This window comes from Pan troglodytes, chromosome 15 (assembly GCF_028858775.2).
Source record: "Pan troglodytes isolate AG18354 chromosome 15, NHGRI_mPanTro3-v2.0_pri, whole genome shotgun sequence".
NCBI classification, from domain to species: domain Eukaryota; kingdom Metazoa; phylum Chordata; class Mammalia; order Primates; family Hominidae; genus Pan; species Pan troglodytes.
In genome coordinates, this window is record NC_072413.2 from 71,811,439 (window position 1) to 71,830,782 (window position 19,344).

General features: G+C 42.1%; 1 protein-coding gene across 18 annotated transcripts in view; it reads left to right on the forward strand.

The window, feature by feature from the left end:
• The window catches only part of PTGR2 (prostaglandin reductase 2), a 35,245-nt gene that overhangs the window by 1,246 nt on the left and 14,655 nt on the right, over positions 1 to 19,344 (forward strand). For 13 of the 18 annotated variants that reach the window (XR_010151214.1, XM_001154481.7, XM_001154544.7 and 10 more), the window contains exons 2-3: positions 5,845 to 5,928; positions 7,569 to 7,687. Coding sequence is in view for 17 of the 18 variants with exons in the window: in XM_001154481.7 (XP_001154481.1) it covers positions 5,892 to 5,928; positions 7,569 to 7,687 (156 nt within the window). In the remaining variant the exon portion in view is untranslated. Of the gene's footprint in view, positions 1 to 1,990; positions 2,245 to 3,991; positions 4,202 to 5,844; positions 5,929 to 7,568; positions 7,688 to 9,686; positions 10,594 to 19,344 lie in introns of those variants that run through there. The other 5 variants (XM_054666702.2, XM_054666705.2, XM_063793702.1 and 2 more) reach the window with 4 other exon arrangements.

Here is a 19,344-nt window from a genome sequence, read left to right on the forward strand (position 1 = left end):
ACCACCACGCTTAATTTTTGTATTTTTAGTAGAGCGGGGTTTTGCCATGTTGGCCAGACTGGTCTCGAATTCCTGGCCTCAAGTGAGCCTCCCACCTCAGCCTCCCAAAGTGCTGGAATTACAGGTGTGAGCCACGGCTCTGGGCCCAGAAAGATACGTTTTATAACAAGGCGTGGTCAACAGGGTTGCTAGTGGCAGAATAATCGCACGAAATAAGGGTATTAAAAGGTATTAGGAAGCTCATGTGATGGAAATAGCAGGTGCCGTGTTGGAGTATGGGTTCTAGCGTTATTACAAGTTGGGCGACCCTGGGCGAATTATTCTCTTTCTGTACCTCTTTTTTCTTCTCTTTTTTCTTTTTTTTTGAGATGGAGTTTCGCTCTCGTCGCCCATGCTGGAGTGCAATGGCGTGATCTCGGCTCACTGCAACCTCCACCTCCCGGTTTAAAGCGATTCCCCAGCCTCAGCCTCCAGAGTAGCTGGGATTACAGGCGCCTGCCACCACGCCGGGCTGATTTTTGTATTTTTAGTAGAGGTGGGGTTTCGCCGTTTTGTCGGAGCTGGTCTTAAACTCCTGACCTCAGGTGATCTGCCCACCTCAGCTTCCCAAAGTGCTGGGATTACAGGCCTGAGCCACCATACCCATCCCCTTTTCTCATCTATAAAATTGAGAGGATGATATTACCAACCTCACAGTTTTTTTGGGGTGAGGGTGGGGGAGGTGGTTTAAACAGGCTAGTGAATGAGTCTGTGCTCAGTTCCTGGCATTTAGGAATATTAAGGAAACAGGTTGAGAGAAGGGACTTTTTCCAAGTTCCCACCTGGTTAGAACTAGGAGAAGTACTCTGTTCTTCCTACTTAAATCACCTTTCCCTTTTACCAGGCTGCAAGGTAAACACTCAACACACTCTATCATCACATCGGAGCAAATTCATCTGTTATTATTTTGGAATATTAGCACCAAGTAGGAATAGTATTCCAGGAAAATAGGATTTGCTGAGTTTTTTTCCCCTACTTGGGATGAATTTAACAATCTACCCTTCTTTCAGATCTTGGAACTTGATGTGTCTTATTTTAGCTGTTAATTTTATGACTAAATCCAGGTATCTATATTTTATTTATTTTTATTATTTATTTTTTTTTTGAGACAAAGTTTCGGTCTTGTCCCCCAGGCTTGAGTGCAATGGATCAGTTTTGGCTCACTGCAACCTCCGCTTCCCAGGTTCAAGTGATTGTCCTGCCTCAGCCTCCGGAGTAGCTGGGATTACAGGCACCCGCCACCACGCCTGGTTAATTTTTGTATTTTTAGTAGGGCAGAGTTTCACCATGTTGGCCAGGCTGGTCTCAAACTCCTGACCTCAAGTGATCCACCTGCCTCAGCCTCCCAAAGTGCTAGGATTACAGGTGTGAGCCACCGTGCCCAGCCAAGTTATCTATATTTGAAATGTGTGTTTTTTTGGTACTATTGAGGGATATCACACAATTATCCTATATTAATTGTAGTATTTGACACTTGAAAAGTTTCTAATGTAATGCAGAGTGAGAGAACTTTAATAGTATATTTTTCATGCTGATAAGCAGTGTTTGGACAAATCTATAACATATTAATATGTTAAACAAATAAAGCATACCATTGACAGTAATTAGAGGGCAAATATGATATTTCATTTGGAAAGACTGCTTTGAAAATTTAGCCATTATGGTTCTATTACTACTTAAGGACTTTTAGACCCACTTAATTTGGAAAACTTTGGCTTTTTAATCCTTATATAATTGACACATATGGTGATTCTGTAGAAAGTTTCCTTTTTAAAACATATGTAGCCCTACATGACATTATGGACCTCTTGGTGTGATGAATGGATGTGGCACCACCCTTAAAGATTCTTGCCTGAAAAATTGAACCTGAAGTAATCAAGCCTCTAGATGTAACTAGCAGTCATGGATAAGGGGAGGAGATAGAAGAAACATTTCCTTCTTTCTTTAAAAGCTAGTCATTTACCTTGTGATGGTAAATGACACCATGAGGAAGCAATCAAAGAACATTCTACAAGCAAAGTAATGAAGAAACAAATCAAGGGCATGAAATAAATGGAAGGGAGACTCAAACTGTAGTATGTGGACCTTGAATCCTGATTTTAATGAACCAACTGTAAAAAGACATCTTTGAAACATTTTTGAAACCAACTGTAAAAAGATATCTTTGAACATCCTGAAACATCAGGAAATTTGAATATGCACTAGGTATTAGATGATGATAAGGAATTGCCAGTACTACTATTAGGTGTAATAATGGCATAGTGTTTATGTTTAAATCTGTGATGGCTGGGTTATAGTCATTTGCCATATAATGACGGTTCAGACAATGACAGACGATGAGCTTCCCATAACATTATAATGGAATTGAAAAATTCCTCTTGCCTGGTGATGTCATAGTCATCAGAACATTATAGTGCAATTACTTTATTTTTATTATTTATTTATTGAGACAGGGTCTCACTCTGTCACCCAGACTGGAGTACAGTGGCGTGATCTCGGCTCACCGCAACCTCCACCTCTTGAGTTCAAGCAATTCTCCTGCCTCAGTCTCTGAGTAGCTGGGATTACAGGCGTGCACCACCATGCCTGGCTGATTTTTGTATGTTTAGTAGAGACAGAGTTTCATCATGTTGGTCAGGCTGGTTGTGAACTCCTGACCTTAAATGATCCACCTGCCTCAGCCTCCCAAAGTGCTGGGATTACAGGCATGAGCCACCACGCCCGGAGTATTACTTTATTTTTTAAGAAATTTAGTGGGGCCGGGCGCGGTGGCTCATGCCTGTAATCCCAGCACTTTGGGAGGCCGAGGCGGGTGGATCATGAGGTCAGGAGTTTGAGACCAGCCTGACCAACATGGTGAAACCCCGTCTCTACTAAAAATACAAAAATTAGCCAGGCATGGTGGCACGCACCTGTAATCCCAGCTACTTGGGAGGCTGAGGCAGGAGAATCACTTGAATCTGGAAGGCAGAGGTTGCAGTGAGCTGAGATTGCGCCACTGCACTCCAGCCTGGGCGACAGAGCAAGACTCTGTTTCAAAAAAAAGAAAAAAAAAAAAAGAAAGAAAGAAATTTAGTGTAGTCTAAGTGCATAGTGTTAATAAAGTCTAAGTAGCCTACAGTAATGTCCTAGGCTTTCACATTCCCTCACCACTCACTCCCTGACTCACCCAGAGCAACTTCTAATCTGGTAGGCTCCATTCATGGTAAGTTGCCCTATATAGGTATACCATTTTAAAATCTTTTTTTTTGTTGTTTTTTTTGAGGCGGAGTTTCACTCTGTCACCCAGACTGGAGTGCAGTGGCGCAATCTTGGCTCACTGCAATCGGGTTCAAGCGATTCTCCTGCCTCAGCCTCCCAAGTAGCTGGGACTACAGGCATGCGCCACCTGCCCACCGGCTATTTTTTTTTTGTATTTTTAGTAGAGACAGGATTTCATCATGTTAGCCAGGCTGGTCTCGAACTCCTGACCTCAGGTGATCTGCCCGCCTTGGCCTCCCAAAGTGCTGGGATTACAAGGGTGAGCCACCGCTCCCAGCCCATTTTTAAATCTTTTACCCCATATTTTTACTGTACTTTTTCTATGTTTAGATACACAAATACTTACCATCGTGTTCCAGTTGTCTGCAGCATTCAGTACAGCAACATGCCATATAGGTTTGTACCCCGGAAGTTATAAGCTAAACCATATCACCTAGGTGTCTAGTAATCTGTACCATGTAGGTTTGTGTAAGTATACTCTGATGTTCACACAATGATGAAATCACCTAATGTCACATTTCTCAGCATGTATCCCAGTAGTCAAGCTGTACAAAGCACTCACAAGAGTGCTTGGCACATGGTAACACTAAGGGCTTGATTTTCTAATTTTCACTGGTGGATAAAGTAAGCAAAGTGATTTTCAGCAAGTCAGATAGTGCTAGTACTGGAACTTGTTTGCTTTCTTCATTAGCTCAAATTCTAAATCCAGAATAAACTGGCCAGATGTAGTGGCTCACGCCTGTAATCCCAGCACTTTGGGAGGTCGAGATGGGAGGATCACTTGAGCCCAGGAATTCGAGACCAGCCTGAGCAACATAGCGAGACCTCATCTCAAAAAGCAAAACAGAATAAACTGATCCTTTACTTATTGGCCATATTGTGATATGGAATTTCCTATAAGGTAAGGATTTTTAAATTCCTTGATATATTATTTTTATTGTCAGCTAAACTATAAAAGAATTTCCTTTTTTTTTTTTAATTCACCACTGATAAGAAGGCAAAGGAATTTCCATTTTGATGAACGAATAGAAGAGCCTTTGAAAATTTGGTTACGTGGCTGGGCTTGGTGGCTCATGCCTGTAATCCCAGCACTTTGTGAGGCCAAGGTGGGCAGATCACTTGAGGTCAGGAGTCCAAGACCAGCCTGGCCAACATGGTGAAACCCTGTCTCTACTAAAAATACAAAAAATTAGCAGGGCACCGTGGTGCACGCCTGTAATCCCAGCTACTTGGGAAGCTGAGGCAGGAGAATTGTTTGAACCCAGGAAGCAGAGGTTGCGGTGAGCTGAGATCGCGCCACTGCACTCCAGCTTGGGTGACAGAGTAAGATTCTGTCCCCCACTCCAAAAAATTTTTTTTTTGATTACATGTCAATTAAGCAGTTAGTGTTTTGTTTTGTTTTGTTTTGTTTTTTTGAGACAGAATCTCGCTCTGTTGCCCAGGCTGGAGTGCAGTGGCGCGATCTCGGCTCACTGCAAGCTCCGCCTCCCGGGTCCACGCCATTCTCCTGCGTCAGCCTCCGGAGTAGCTGGGACTACAGGCGCCCGCTACCACGCCTGGCTTATTTTTTTGTATTTTTAATAGAGACGGGGTTTCACCATGTTAGGCAGGATGGTCTTGAACTCTTGACCTTGTGATCCACCCGCCTCGGCCTCCCAAAGTGTTGGGATTACAGGCGTGAGCCACCGCGCCCAGCCGCAGTTAACGTTTTTATTTTGCCACTAGATTAACTGCTAGCTCTGGAGGAATATATCATGTTGTTTGTTTTATGTTTTTTTCTTGTCTTTATTTAAAAACAAGTGCAGTATTAAGAAGGGAAAAGAATAGAACAAGGGGTTTGGCCTGTAACTGACTGAACAATCAGTTGAGATAACTCACTACCTTTGGACCAGCCTTGTGTTGTTTTCTTTTAATCGAGCCATAGGAGGCTTAATCATGATGGTGTGTTTGAAGATGAATGAGCTTGAATTATCTGAGACCAAAAACATTTTGCCCCACTGGGGCCGGGAGTGGTGGCTCATGCCTGTAATCCCAACACTGGGAAGCTGAGGCTGGCAGATCACGAGGTCAGGAGATTGAGACCATCCTGGCTAACACAGTGAAACCCCGTCTCTACTAAAAATACAAAAAAATTAGCTGGGCATGGTGGCAGGCACCTGTAGTCCCATCTACTCGGGAGGCTGAGGCAGGAGAATGGCGTGAACCCAGGAGGCAGAGCTTGCAGTCAGCAGAGATCACACCACTGCACTCCAGACTGGGCAACAGAGCGAGACTCCGTCTTTAAAATAAATAAATAAATAAACAAACATTTTGCCCCACTTAATCTTCAATGAACTTGTTCCTATTAGTTAAAAATTCTAACTAGATTTAGTCTTTCTTCATATATTTGCTTTAGGAGGCAAACTCTGACAGGCGAGTTTATCTTTTTGGATCCTAAATGTGATTTTTCTCCCTCTTCATTGGGAAACACAAATGGACTTCTTTTTTATTTTTAAATTGTTGAATACTTCAAATCTTGTGATTTAAAAATGTTTTTATTTATAGGAGTATTTTATACAGAAATCTTGTGAAACCACTGCCCAACCAGAGCGATGATTGTTCAAAGAGTGGTATTGAATTCTCGACCTGGTATGTATTTGTGATGAATGAACAACTCTGATCTTTGATAAGTATTAATGCAAATGGAGGAATAAAAACTAATGTGATGTTCATGTGGTAAATTAAGGTAGTAAGATATTGACACTAGTAAAGATATTAGAAGAAACTCTTTAAATGATGTAATAATTTTCAAGTGTTAGCTTATCAAGACCATTTTTAAACAGTGTACTAGTTTTTCAAGTGATAACTTATCCAGGCATTTGTTGATGAAATAAGGTATTTTGGAGTCATAATGTCTGAAAGGTTACATTACAAATATATGTGGCTTTTGTTTCTTTAGAGTATGTTATTATTGGTCCTTAAAATTTGCTTTTCTTTTTTATGTGAAATGTACTAACATATCAGTGCTGACATGTAAACTGCATCATAAAAACAGATATGGAAAGAACCTGAGAGATTTGGGTCACTGCTGCCCACTTGAGGAAGTCACTTAACTTTTCTGAACTCAATTTTAGTAAAATGAGCAGTTAGATTAAGATCTTTATGTACTATTCCCACCTTATAAATTTAACAATTCTATGAAGAGTAAATTTGCATTAAACATATCTGAATATGAGTACCTTCTAGTGGTAACCTTTCCTTCTTACAAATTTTTCTCATACCTCAAATTTTTCTAATTTCCTACTTCCTATTTTTTCAGACTTTATTATTATTACTTTTATATTCGTTTAAGTTTCTATAATGATGACCTTTCCTTACAAATTTTTCTCATGCCTCAAATTTTTTAATTTTCCACTTTTCCAGACTTTATTATTATTACTTTTGTATTCATTTAAGTTTCTATTTGCTTCTTAAAATAAGGAAGGAAAGTTTAGCCGCGCTCCATCCTGGGTGACAGAGTAAGACCTTGTCTCTAAAAAAAAAAAAGAAATACATACTGAGTCATTTCTATAGTTACAGAAGAATTACAAAACAATATAGATTTACTTGTGCCTGTTTTTTTTTTTTTTGACACGGAGTCTCGCTCTGTCATGCAGTGGCACAATCTCGGCTCAGTGCAACTTCCACCTCCCGGGTTCAAGCGATTCTTCTGCCTCAGCCTCCCGAGTAGCTGGGACTACAGGCGTGCGCCACCACGCCTGGCTAATTTTTGTATTTTTGGTAGAATCAAGGTTTCACCATGTTGGCCAGGCTGGTCTGAAACTCCTGACCTTGTGATCCACCTGTTTCAGCCTCCCAAAGTCCTGGGGTTACAGGCATGAGCCACCATGCCTGGCCCCTTGTGCCTGTTTTAAAAGGAACTGTTCTGAATCCTAGAGTGACCCTTTAAAGAATAATAAGTATATCCCACCACTATGGGAGGCCAAGGTGGGCAGATCGTGAGGTCAGGAATTCGAGACCAGCCTGGCCAGCATGGTGAAACCCCATCTCTACTAAAAATATTAAAAAGTAGCCGGGCATGGTGGTGCATGCCTGTAATCCCAGCTACTCGGGAGGCTGAGTCAGGAGAATCACTTGAACCCAGGAGGCAGAGGTTGCAGTAAGCCGAGATCGCGCCACTGCATTCCAGCCTGGGTGATAGAGCAAGACTCTGTCTCAAATAATAATAATAATAATAGTATATAGCAAAGTGGCTTTTTTTAACTTTATATTTTTGCATAATATTTTAGGAAAAAATGGTAATCCAGTGGCAGAGAATTTCCGAATGGAAGAAGTCTATTTACCAGATAATATTAATGAAGGACAAGTACAAGTTAGAACTCTTTATCTTTCTGTGGATCCTTACATGGTAAGAATCAGGATGTTGTAACTTGGTGAAAAATAACTTTATTTTATTATTTTTCATGTTGTATCTGAATCTTATTGTGCAGTCCCTTATAGATTGGTAAATATTTGAGCAGTTATATATTGATACCTTTTAATTATAGATTGCCTTTGTTTTTATTCACTAGTGTAATTAAGGAATGTTGTAGAGGGAACAGATAATAGTAGTACATGTATGTGATTCAGGTGCTTTCAAATGTTCAGATTACTTCCCAGTAGTAAATAAAGCTTGAAGATAGTAAAACAGGATTGCAAATTCAGTAAATAAAGCTTGAAGATAGTAAAATAAGACTGCAAATTCTTTCAGATCCACTTTATAAGAGAGGCTATGTATGAGATCTTTATTTATTTCTAGTTGACCTCCTTTTCTTTTCTTTTTCTTTTTTTTAAGCGATGAGGTCTCGCTATGTTGCCCAGGCTGGTCTCAATTTTGCTGGGCTCAGGCAATCCTCTGACTTTGGCCTCCTTGAAGTGCTGGCATTACAGGCATGAGCCACTGTGCTTAGCCCTGTAGTTGATCTCTTTTTGAAAGGAACAGACTCACTTATGCTACTTCTAGATAAATAAGATTTAGTGAAAACGTATACATTGCTGAAGACTGCAGATAAGAAGCCATTAGGCACAGGGACTTTGGCTCTACGAGCTGGCGTCTTGCTTTACTTCTCCCAGAGGTCATACAGTCTTTTCTTTACTTCTAACTTTTTCCTATGGCCATGACAAGCATAACTCTTTATGTCAATTTACCCCCTGCTATTAAGAGTCTCAGCTGGGCATGGTGGCTCTTGCATGTAATCCTAGCATTTTTGGAGGCCAAGGCAGGATTGCTTGAGCCCAGGAGTTCAAGACCAGCCTGGACAAGAGAGTGAGACCCAGTCTCAACAAAAAATTAAAAATTTAGACAGGTGTGGTGGTGTGTGCCTGTAGTCCTAGCTACTTGAGAGGCTGATGTGGGCAGATCGTTTGAGCCTGGGAGGTTGAGGCTGCATTGAGCCATGATTGCGCCACTGCACTTCCGTTCGGGTGATGGAGTGAGACCCTGTTGCAAAAAAAAAAGTCTCAGTGCTTGGAATCAGATTGCTGCAGTAGGGAAATTGGCCCCATGTGTCTGTTTTGTTAACTGTTTCATAGGTTGCTGAACGACTGTATGAGTTTCCTGTTGCTGTTTTGACATAGTACTATAAACTTAGTGGCTTTTTTTTTTTTGGGACGGAGTCTCACTCTGTTGCCTAGGCTGGAGTGCAGTGGCACTATCTTGGCTTACTGCAGCCTCTGCCTCCTGGGTTCAAGTGATTCTCCTGGCTCAGCTTCCCGAGTAGCTGGGATTGCAGGCGTACACCACCACACCCAGCTAATTTTTTGTATTTTTAGTAGAGATGGGGTCTCACCAGACTGGCCAGCCTGGTGTCAAACTGTTCTTTTTTTTTTTGTTATGTAGAGGCTGATTATCTTTTTCATTATTGAAGACATTTTTAAAAAATGAGCAACTTTATTATTTTTATTAACTTTTTTTGTTGTTGTTTGTTTGTTTGTTTTTGAGACAGAGTCTTGCTCTGTCGCCCAGGCTGGAGTGCAGTGGCGCGATCTCGGCTCACTGCAAGCTCCGCCTCCCGGGTTCACGCCATTCTCCTGCCTCAGCCTCCCGAGCAGCCGGGACTACAGGCAACCGCCACCACGACCGGCTAATTTTTTGTATTTTTAGTAGAGATGGGGTTTCACTGTGTTAGCCAGGATGGTCTTGATCTCCTGACCTTGTGATCCACCCGCCTCGGCCTCCCAAAGTGCTGGGATTACAGACGTGAGCCACTGCGCCTGGCCTATTTTTATCAACATTCTAAATAGTTGAAACGGAAGTATATAAAGTAGGAAGTGAAAGAGTGCCCGTACAAAGGATCGCTTATTGATCTGCTGTCTAGGTAACAGCAATGTACCAATGTTAATGTCCTGCTTTTGATATTATACTGCAGCTATTAAAGACGTCACTACTGCGGCAAGCTGAGTGAAGGACTGTGGACTTCATTTTATTAATTTTTAACTTTTTTGAAATGAGATCTCTATTGCTGAGGCTGAGTGCAGTGGTGTGAATACAGCTCACTGCAGCCTCGACCTCCTGGGCTCAAGCAGTCCTCCCATCTCAGCTTCTCAACTAGCAGGGACCACAGGTATGCACCACCACACCCGGCTAATTTTTTTGTTTTTTGTAGAGATGGGGTCTTGCCATGTTGCCCAGGTTGGTCTTGAACTCCTGGACTCAAGCAATACTCTTATCTTGGCCTCCAAAGTGCTGAGATTTCAGGTGTGAGCCACTACGTCTGTCTCCATATACTTAAAAAATTTAACAGTTTTATTATATTCACACACTATACAATTTACTCACTTAAAGAGTACAACTAAATTATTTTTAGTATATTCACGGAATTCTGCAACTGTCATTACAATCAGTTTTACAACATTTTCATCCCCAGAAGAAACCCTGAACCTATGGTATAATTAGCAATCATTCCCCATTTCCCCTCCTCACCCCACCCTCTGCTGTATACAACCAGTAATCTACTTTTTGTTCCTATAGATTTGCCTATTCTGGCCATTTCATATAAATAAAAACATACAATATGTTATTCTTTTTTGTTGTTTTTAAGAGACAGAGTCTTGTACTATTGCCCAGGCTGGAATGCAGTGGGGCAATCATAGCTCACGGCTGCCTTGACCTTCTGGGCTCAAGCAATCCTCTCACCTCAGCTGAGAGCTCTTGAGTAGCTGAGACCATAGATGTGTGCCACCATGCCCAGCTAATTAAAATTTTTTAAAAAAACATTTTAAAATTGTTTATTTATGAATCATTGCAAAGAATAAACTTATTTATTTATTTATTTAGAGATGAGTTCTGTTTTATCTTTTGTCATTTATACTCTCATACTTTCAGGCTCTCTCTTTTTTTTTTTTTTTGGCAGACAGTTTCACTCTATCCCCCAGGCTGGAGTGCAGGGGCTCAATCTCAGCTCACTGCAACCTCCACCTCCTGGATTCAAGAGATTCTCATGCCTCAACCTCCTGAGTAGCTGGGATTAACAGGCGTGCACCACCACACCCAGCTAATTTTTGTATTTTTAGTAGAGATGGGGTTTCACCATGTTGGCCAGGCTGGTCTCAAGCTCCTGACCTCAGGTGATCCACCCGCAGCAGCCTCTCAAAGTGCTAGGATTACAGGTGTGAGCCATCACACCTGGCCGACTCATATCTAAGAAGGCTTTTCCCCACCCAAGGTCACCTCTTGCTATGAGACAGCCCAAGCTGGTCTTGAATTCCAAGGATCCTCCTGCCTCAGCCTCCTGAGTAGCTGGGGTTATAGGTGGGAGCTACTGTGCCTGGCATAATATATGACCTTTTGTGTCTGGCTTCTTTCATTTAGTATGTGTTTACAAGGCTCATCATGTTGTAGTTTATACTTCTTTTTATTGCTGAATAATGTTACATTGTATGGATACAGTATCTTATCTGTTCATCAGATGATGGACATGTGGGTTGTTTACACAACTTGGCTATTAGCAATACTTCTGCTATGAACATTTGTGTATATGTTTTTGTGTGGACTGTGTTTTTGTTTCTCTTGGGTATATACATAAGAGTAAAATTACTAGGTCATACAGTAAGTACATGTTTAACCTTTTGAGGAACTACCAAACTATTTTCCAAAGTGGCTTTACCATTTTCCAATCCCACCATCAGTGTATGAAGGTTCCAGTTTTCCACATCCTCACTAACACTTGTTATTATCTGTCTTTTTGGTTATAGCCATTCTAGTTGGTGTAAAGTGATATCTCCTTGTGGCTTTCTTTTGTATTTCCTTATGGCTAATAATGTTGAGCATGTTTTTAATGTGCTTATTGGTCATTTGCATGTCTTTTTTGGAGACATGTCTATTCAGATCTCTTGTGCATTTTAAAAGTTGGATTATCTGTGTTTTTATTACTGAGTTGTAAGAGTTGTTTATATATTCTTGATATAAGCTTCTTGTTGGATGTATGATCTATAAATATTTTCTTCTATGCTGTAGGTTGTCTTTTTATTCTCTTGATAGTATCCATTGAAGCACAAAAGTTTTTAATTTTGATAAAGTCCAATTTATCTCTTTTTTTGTTTGTCACGTATACTTTCAATACTTTCAGACTCATATCTAAGAAGGCTTTGCCTCACTTAAGGTCATGAAGATTTAGTCGTATATTTTCTGCTAAGAGTTTTATAGTTTTGCTCTAACATTTAAGTCAGTAACACATTTTGGGTTAAACTCTGTGTATGCGTATGAGGAAGGGGTCTGTATTAATCAAGATTCTTTAGAGAGACAGAAACACAAACACACACATAGGCATGCACCCACAGACATGCACACACATATATATGAGAGGGGACTTATAAGAGGAATTGGCTCACAAGATTATGGAAGCTGAGAGTTCCCATGATAGGCTGTCTACAAACTGGAGAACCAGAGAAGCTGGTAGCATGGCTCAGTCCAAGCTGGAAGGCCCGACAACCAAGGAAGCCATTGGTATACTTGTCAGTCCCAAGGCCTGAGAGCCCAGGAAGCCATGGGTGCAGTCTCAGAGTACAAAGGCTGAAGAATCTGGAGTTCTTATGTCAGAGGGCAGGAGAAGAAGGGTGTCCTGCTTTGCAGGAGAGAGACAGAATTTGTCCTTCACCTGCTTTTTTGTTCCATCTGGGCTCCTTGTTGAATGGATGGTGCCCACCCACATTGAGGGCAGATCTTCACCACATAGTCCACAGACTCACATGCTAGTTACCTCTGAAAACACCCTCAAGGACATATCCAGAAACAATGCTTCACAAGCCATCTAGGCATCCCTCTATCCAGTCAAGTTGACACCTAAAATTATCCATCACAGGGCCCAACTCATTCTTTTTTACAATCTCAAACTCCCTGGGCTCAAGTGATTCTCCTGTCTCAGACTCCCAAGTAACTGGGATGATAAGTGCAAGCCACCACACCTGACCTAACTTCACTCTTTTGCAAGTGAATATACAGTCGTGTCAGCACTTTTTTTTTTTTAAGAGAGACCAGAAATATTTGACCACGAAGGGACATGAACCAGCACTGTTTGTTGAAAAGATAATTCTTTCCTCATTGGTTTGTCTTAGTACTCTTGTTGAAAACCAACTGACCATAAATATGAGGGTTTATTTCTGGACTTTCAACTCTATTCTATCTATCTGTATATCTGTCATGCTAGTACCTCACTCTCTTAATTACTGTAGCTTTGTAATAAGTTTTGAAATGAGCAAGTGTGAGTCTTCCAATCTGTTTTTCTGTTTTTTTTTTTTGAGATGGAGTCTTGCTCTGTCGCCAGTCTGGAGTGCAGTGGCGCTATCTTGGCTCACTGCAACCTCCACTTCCCGGGTTCAAGTGATTCCCCTGCCTCAGCCTCCTGAGTAGCTGGGACTACAGGCACCCACCACCACACCTGGCTAATATTTTGTATTTTTAGCAGAGACGGGGTTTCACCATATTGGCCAGGTGGGTCTTGAACTCCTGACCTTCAGGTGATCCACCCACCTCGGCCTCCGAAAGTGCTGGGATTACAGGCATGAGCTACTATGCCTGAACAATTTTTTGTATTTTAGTAGAGACAGGGTTTCACCATGTTGGCCAGGATGGTCTTGATCTCCTAACCTCGTGATCCGCCCGCCTCAGCCTCCCAAAGTGCTGGGATTACAGGTGTGAGCCACCCCACCTGGCCTGTTTTTCTTTTTTAAGATTGTTTTGGCTCTTCTGGGTCCCATGAATTTTCATATGAACTTTAGAACCAGCTTGTCAGTTTCTGCACAGAAGATTTTGATAGGGATTTTGATAGGGATTGCTTTGAGTCTGTAGATCAATTTGGGGAGTATTGTCTTCTGTGATGGTTCATTTTATGTGTCCACTTAACTAGGCCATGGGATGTCTAAATAGCTGGTTGAACGTTATTTCTGGGTGTGTCTGCAAGGGTGTTTCTAGAAGAGATTAGCTTTTGGATTGGTGGACTGAATAAAGCAGATGTCCTTCTCTAATGTGGGTGGGCATCATCCAGTCCATTGAGGGCCTAAGGAGAACAAAATGTAGAAGAAGGTTGCTGGGTGCGGTGTCTCACACCTGTAATCCCAGCACTTTGGGAGGCTGAGGCGGGCAGATCACCTGAGGTCAGACGTTCAGGACCAGCCTGGCCAACGTGGTGAAACCCCGTCTCTACTAAGAATACAAAAATTAGCCGGGTGTGGTGGCAGGCACCTGTAATCCCAGCTACTCAGGAAGCCGAGGCAAGAGAATTGTTTGAACCCGGGAGGCGGAGATTGCAGTAAGCCAAGATCGTGGCATTGCACTCCAGCCTGTGTGACAGAGCAAGACTCTGTCTCAAAAGAAAAAAAAAAAAAAAAGAAGAAGAAGGTTGAACTAACTCTGACTGCTTAAGCTGGAGCATCATTCTTCTCCTGTCCTCGGAGTTCCTGGTTCTCAGGCCTTCAGATCTGGACTAGAATCTCTACTGCCAGCTTACCTGCTCTCATTCACTGGAACCACACTGCTGGCTTTTCTGAGTCTTCAGCTTGCAGATGGCAGATAATGGGACTTCTCAGCCTCTCTAACTGCATGAGCCAATACCTTATAATAAATCTCTTCATAGATATGTATGTATCCTGTTGGTTCTGTTTCTCTGGAGAATTCTGATGAAAACAATATCCTAATACACTGATCCATGAATGCATGATGTCTTTCTACTTATTTGGGTGTTCATTAATTTCTGTCTTTAAAAAAAAAAAAGATTTTAGGGGAGGAAAAATGATGGAACAACTAGGATTATAATATAAATTGAATTAATGATTTTCACTTCGAACACTCCCAACTTCAAAGCAAAAACAAAAACCAAAAAACCTCTTTTTCCTCCAGGGAAGTAAATATTTTGTCTACTTACTCATTTCATGCTAGAAAGCACAGTCTTGAGAATTTTGCCTCTACCAGGTCCTGTGGATCCCACCTCCTAAATACCTCTCAATTCAGTCCATGTCTTAGTAATTCCAGGGAAGTCTACCTAGTCTGAATCACCATTGTTTCTTTCCTAATGGGGTAGATACCCTTGCATACACACTTTTCCCCTTTAAGCCATTTTTCACACTGCAGCCAGAGTGCCAGAGTGATTCTTTTTATAACAGCAACTAATTGTGTCACCTTGCTTAAAGTGGTTTAATGGCTTCCCATTAGTTTTGGAATTGAGACCAATCAGCCTTGACATGGTCTAAGAAGCTACATAACCTGGGCCAGGCGCGGTGGCTCACGCTTGTAATCCCAGCACTTTGGGAGGCCGAAGTGGGTGGATAACCTGAGGTCAGGAGTTTGACACCAGCCTGGCCAACATAGTGAAACCCCGTCTCTACTAAAAATACAAAAAAATTAGCCAGGCGTGGTGGCACATGCCTGTAGTCCCAGCTACTTGGGAGGCTGAGGCAGGAAAATCACTTGAGCCCGGGAGGCCGAGGTTGCAGTGAGCCGAGATCACGCCACTGCACTCCAGCCTGGGCAACAGAGCAAGACTCTGTCTCAAAAAAAAAAAGAAGCTACATAACCTGACTCCTTTACCTGTCCAGGCTCAGAGAAGCCTGCCAATTACCCTCACACTGTTGCCTCAGTGGATGTCTGTCTTTTGTAACACATCAGTGCCCCCTTCTGCTTAATCTTTGTATGAATCATGTTTTTAATTTAGTGTATTTTAGGATGTTTTGACATCTTAGGGGGCTTGTGAATCCTAGAGTAACTGTCCCTAGCGGGATTTGCTTATTTTTAGAGATAACAACTTGCATTTGAGTCTTGCCATTCATATACAAACCAACCAGTTCAAAGCCCATATCCCTAAACTCCTCCTCTATCTAACTCACACTCCCCTGCCTTAAATCACCTCAGGGCCAGATGCTGCACAACTTAAGAACCACCCCTGTATATCAGAGCCCTCTGACATTATTAAAGCTGTCATGTAATATACTCAAGGTTACCTACCCTGCCTTGCCCGTTCTTTCCTGTGGAAACCAAAGATACTTCTTCCTTAAAAAAAAAAAAGAAGACTCTGGGCCATGCTCTTCCTTGCTCCTTTGCCCTCTTGACCAACTCTTGTGCTTCCCCATGCGACCCTTCTTGGCATATTGTGCCCTCCCCTCTTGGCAACTGTAAGAAATTCTTCTTTCAAGGCAGTTGTCTTCGTATCTATCATTTTACCATACCTGGTTAAAACAGAGTCCCAGGTACATATTAAAGCAAGCCTTCATACATGTTGGCCCTCTATCTAAAAGCCTCTTCCCACTCCTTTCCCTTTACCTGGTAATCCCTGTTATTCCCTAGATGCCTGCTTTAAAGAGATTTCCTTTGGTAAATCACCCTGAACCCTCAGACTAGTCCAGACCTCTCTTTGATATTTTCCTCGACATTCAGCATTTATCCCAATTGAAAGTAATAATTACATTTGTGTAGTTATTAGATTATCTGTCTTCCTTAGTAAAAAGTAAGCTTATGGGCTGGGTGCCATGGCTCATACTTATAATCCCAGCACATTGGGAGGCTGAGGCAGGAGGATCACTTGACCCCAGGAGTTTGAAACCATCCTGGGCAACACAGAAAGATGCCATCAATACCAAAAAAAGGAAATTAGGTGAGTGTTAAGGTGCACCAGCCACTCTGGAGGCTGAGGTGGGAGGATCACTTGAGCCCGGGAGGTGGGAGGATCACTTGAGCCCGGGAAGTGAGAGGATCACTTGAGCCCAGGAGGTCGAAGCTGTAGTGAGCTGTGATCATGCCACTGCACTCCAGCCTGGGCAACAGAGTGAGACCGTGCCTCAAAAAAAAAAAAAAAAAAAAAGTTTATGAAAACAAAGTTCGTATTTATCACTGTATCTCCAGTGACTAGCATAATGTTTATTAAATGTTAATTGCATAAAGGAAGGAAGAAAAATCACTTTGGGATACTTTCACTAGACATTGTCTATGCATCATTCCTTTAAAAAAAATAATCAGGCTGGGCGAGGTGGCTCATGCTGGTAATCCCAGCATTTTGGGAGGCTGAGGCGGGCGGATCACTTGAGGTCAGGAGTTTGAGACCAGCCTGGCCAACATGGTGAAACACCGTCTCTACGAAAACTACAAAAATTAGCCAGGCGTGGTGGCATGTGCCTGTTATCTCAGCTACTCAGGACGCTGAGGCAGGAGAATCGCTTGAGCCGGGGAGGCGGAGGTTGCATTGAGCTGAGATTGTGCCATTCCACTGCACTCCAGCCTGAGTGACAGAGAGAGACTCCGTCTCAGAGAGAAAAAAAAAAAAGAATCAGCTGGGCATGGTGGCTTGGGCCTATAATTCCAGCTATTTGGGAGACTTGAGGTGGGAGGATGGCTTGAAGCCATGAGTTCAAGTCCAGCTTGGGCAGCAACGCAAGACCCCAACTCTAAAAAATAGAAAAATCTTAAGCAACCTTTTTTTTTTTTTTTTTTTTTTTTGAGATAGAGTCTTGCTCTGTGCAGTGGCACAATCTCGGCTCACTGCCACCTCTGCCTCCTGGGTTCAAGTGATTCTCCTGCCTCAGCCTTCTGAGTAGCTGGGATTACAGGCGTGCACCACCACGCCCAGCTAATTTTTATATTTTTAGTAGAGACAGGGTTTCGCCATGTTGGCCAGGCTGGTCTCAAACTCCTGACCTCAGGTGATCTGCCCGCCTTGGCCTCCCAGAGTGCTGGGATTACAGACATGAGCCACCACACCAGACCTCTTAAGCAGCTTTAAAAGGGAAAAGGGAGTCTAACAAACATTAAATAATTGAGATTTTATATCATTCCAAATTCACAACTAAAATTAATCATTATGTGTACACAGTATTTTACATGATTATCCTTAATGTGCATATACAACTTGGCTTTCATATTCTTTTTATTCTTTTTAAAATTTTTATTTTCATTTGATAGAGAGGAGTGTCTTACTATGTTGGCCAGTCTGGTCTCAAAGTCCTGGCCTCAAGGGATCCTCCTGCCTCAGCCTCCCAAAGTGGTGGGTTTATAGATGTGCTTTCATAGTCTTTAAGTGACTTTATATGGAAAAACTAGTTCAAATATTATTATTTTAGTGGTTAATAACATTCTGTTCTGTTGACATCATTTGTTTAGCAATAGGGAATTACTTGTGTGATATCCTGATTTATAATAGGAAATATTTGGTCTTCTTGCTCTTTGCTGGCACACAATTCCTAAAGCCCTTGGAATCTCCAAGGTGTCTTTTTGTATTCTAATGAGATGACAAGTGGTTGGGAGCTCCTGGATAGCCTCAGGATGGGGGCTGGTTACCAAGGCAACCAACCATATGATCAGAGGGTTGGAACTTTTATTCCTACCACCTTACCTCCAGGTAGGGGACAGCAGGTGAAGGTTGAGTTTATCACCAATGGCCAGTGGTTTAATCAATCATGTCTATATAATGACGCCTTCATCAAAACCCAAAAGGACCTGATTGAGGAGTTTCCAAATAGCTGAACACATGGTGATTCCTGTAGGGTGGTGCACCTGGAGAGGGTGTGGAAACTCCACGCCTTTTCCCATATAACTTACCCCATGCATCTCTTCTATTTGGCTGTTCATCTTTTTTTTTTTTTTTTTTTTTTTAGTTTTTGTTCTTTTTTTGTCTTTTTAAAAAATTTTTATTATTTTTATTTGGCTATTCATCTATATCCTTTGTAATATCCTTTATAATAAACAGTAAATGTAAGTAAAGTATTTCTCTGACTTCTGTGAGGTGCTCTAGCAAATTAAACCAAAGGAGAGGGTAGAGTGGGGACCCTGATTTATAGCCAGTTTGTCAGAAGCACAGACCATAACCTAGGGCTTGAGATTGGCATCTGAAGTAGGTGCAGTCTTGTGGGACTGAGCCTTTAATCTGTGGGACCTGACACTATATCCAGGTAGATAGTGTCACAGTTGAACTGAATGGAATTAGGGGACACCCAGTTGATGTCCTCTGCAGAATTGCTTGGTTGGTGTATGGGGAAATACCCCTCCACATCTGTTTTTAGAAGTGTTGAGTGGTGAGTGAAAGGAGGAAAAAGTAGATTTTTTTTCTATATCTCAGAGAGCTTATTTCCATTTTTCCTACTAGCTGTGTTTAAGTGCCCTTGGTCTGGCCAGTGTCTATGGCTGCACTTGCTTTTAAGGAATACGTGGGAGGTGGCACACAAGCAGAAGCAAATGTATTCTTACAGAAGCTTCTGCATCAGTTCTCTGTTTCTTCTTTTACCCGTTTTACCTGGGTACACCGAACCACATGGGACCCCTTAATCAGGTGTCCTTCCATGTTTTCCATTTCCTGGTCCGTGCTGTGGTCCTCTACATTTTGGATTTCATGATAGAGGCAAGAGTGAGCCACAGAGGAAGAGAGCCTTGACTGCTACCAAGAGAAGTTGTTAGCCTTCCTCTTGAGATAGGGTGCGGTCCCATTGTGACATTCTGTCTTTGAGGGGTGAAGAGAGCACTTATCTGAGGTTAGGGGGCATGAAATAGGGAGCGTACTTGGTCTGAAGTTGGGATGAGCAACTGTATAAAAATTACTTCACTTCTTTTTGGGT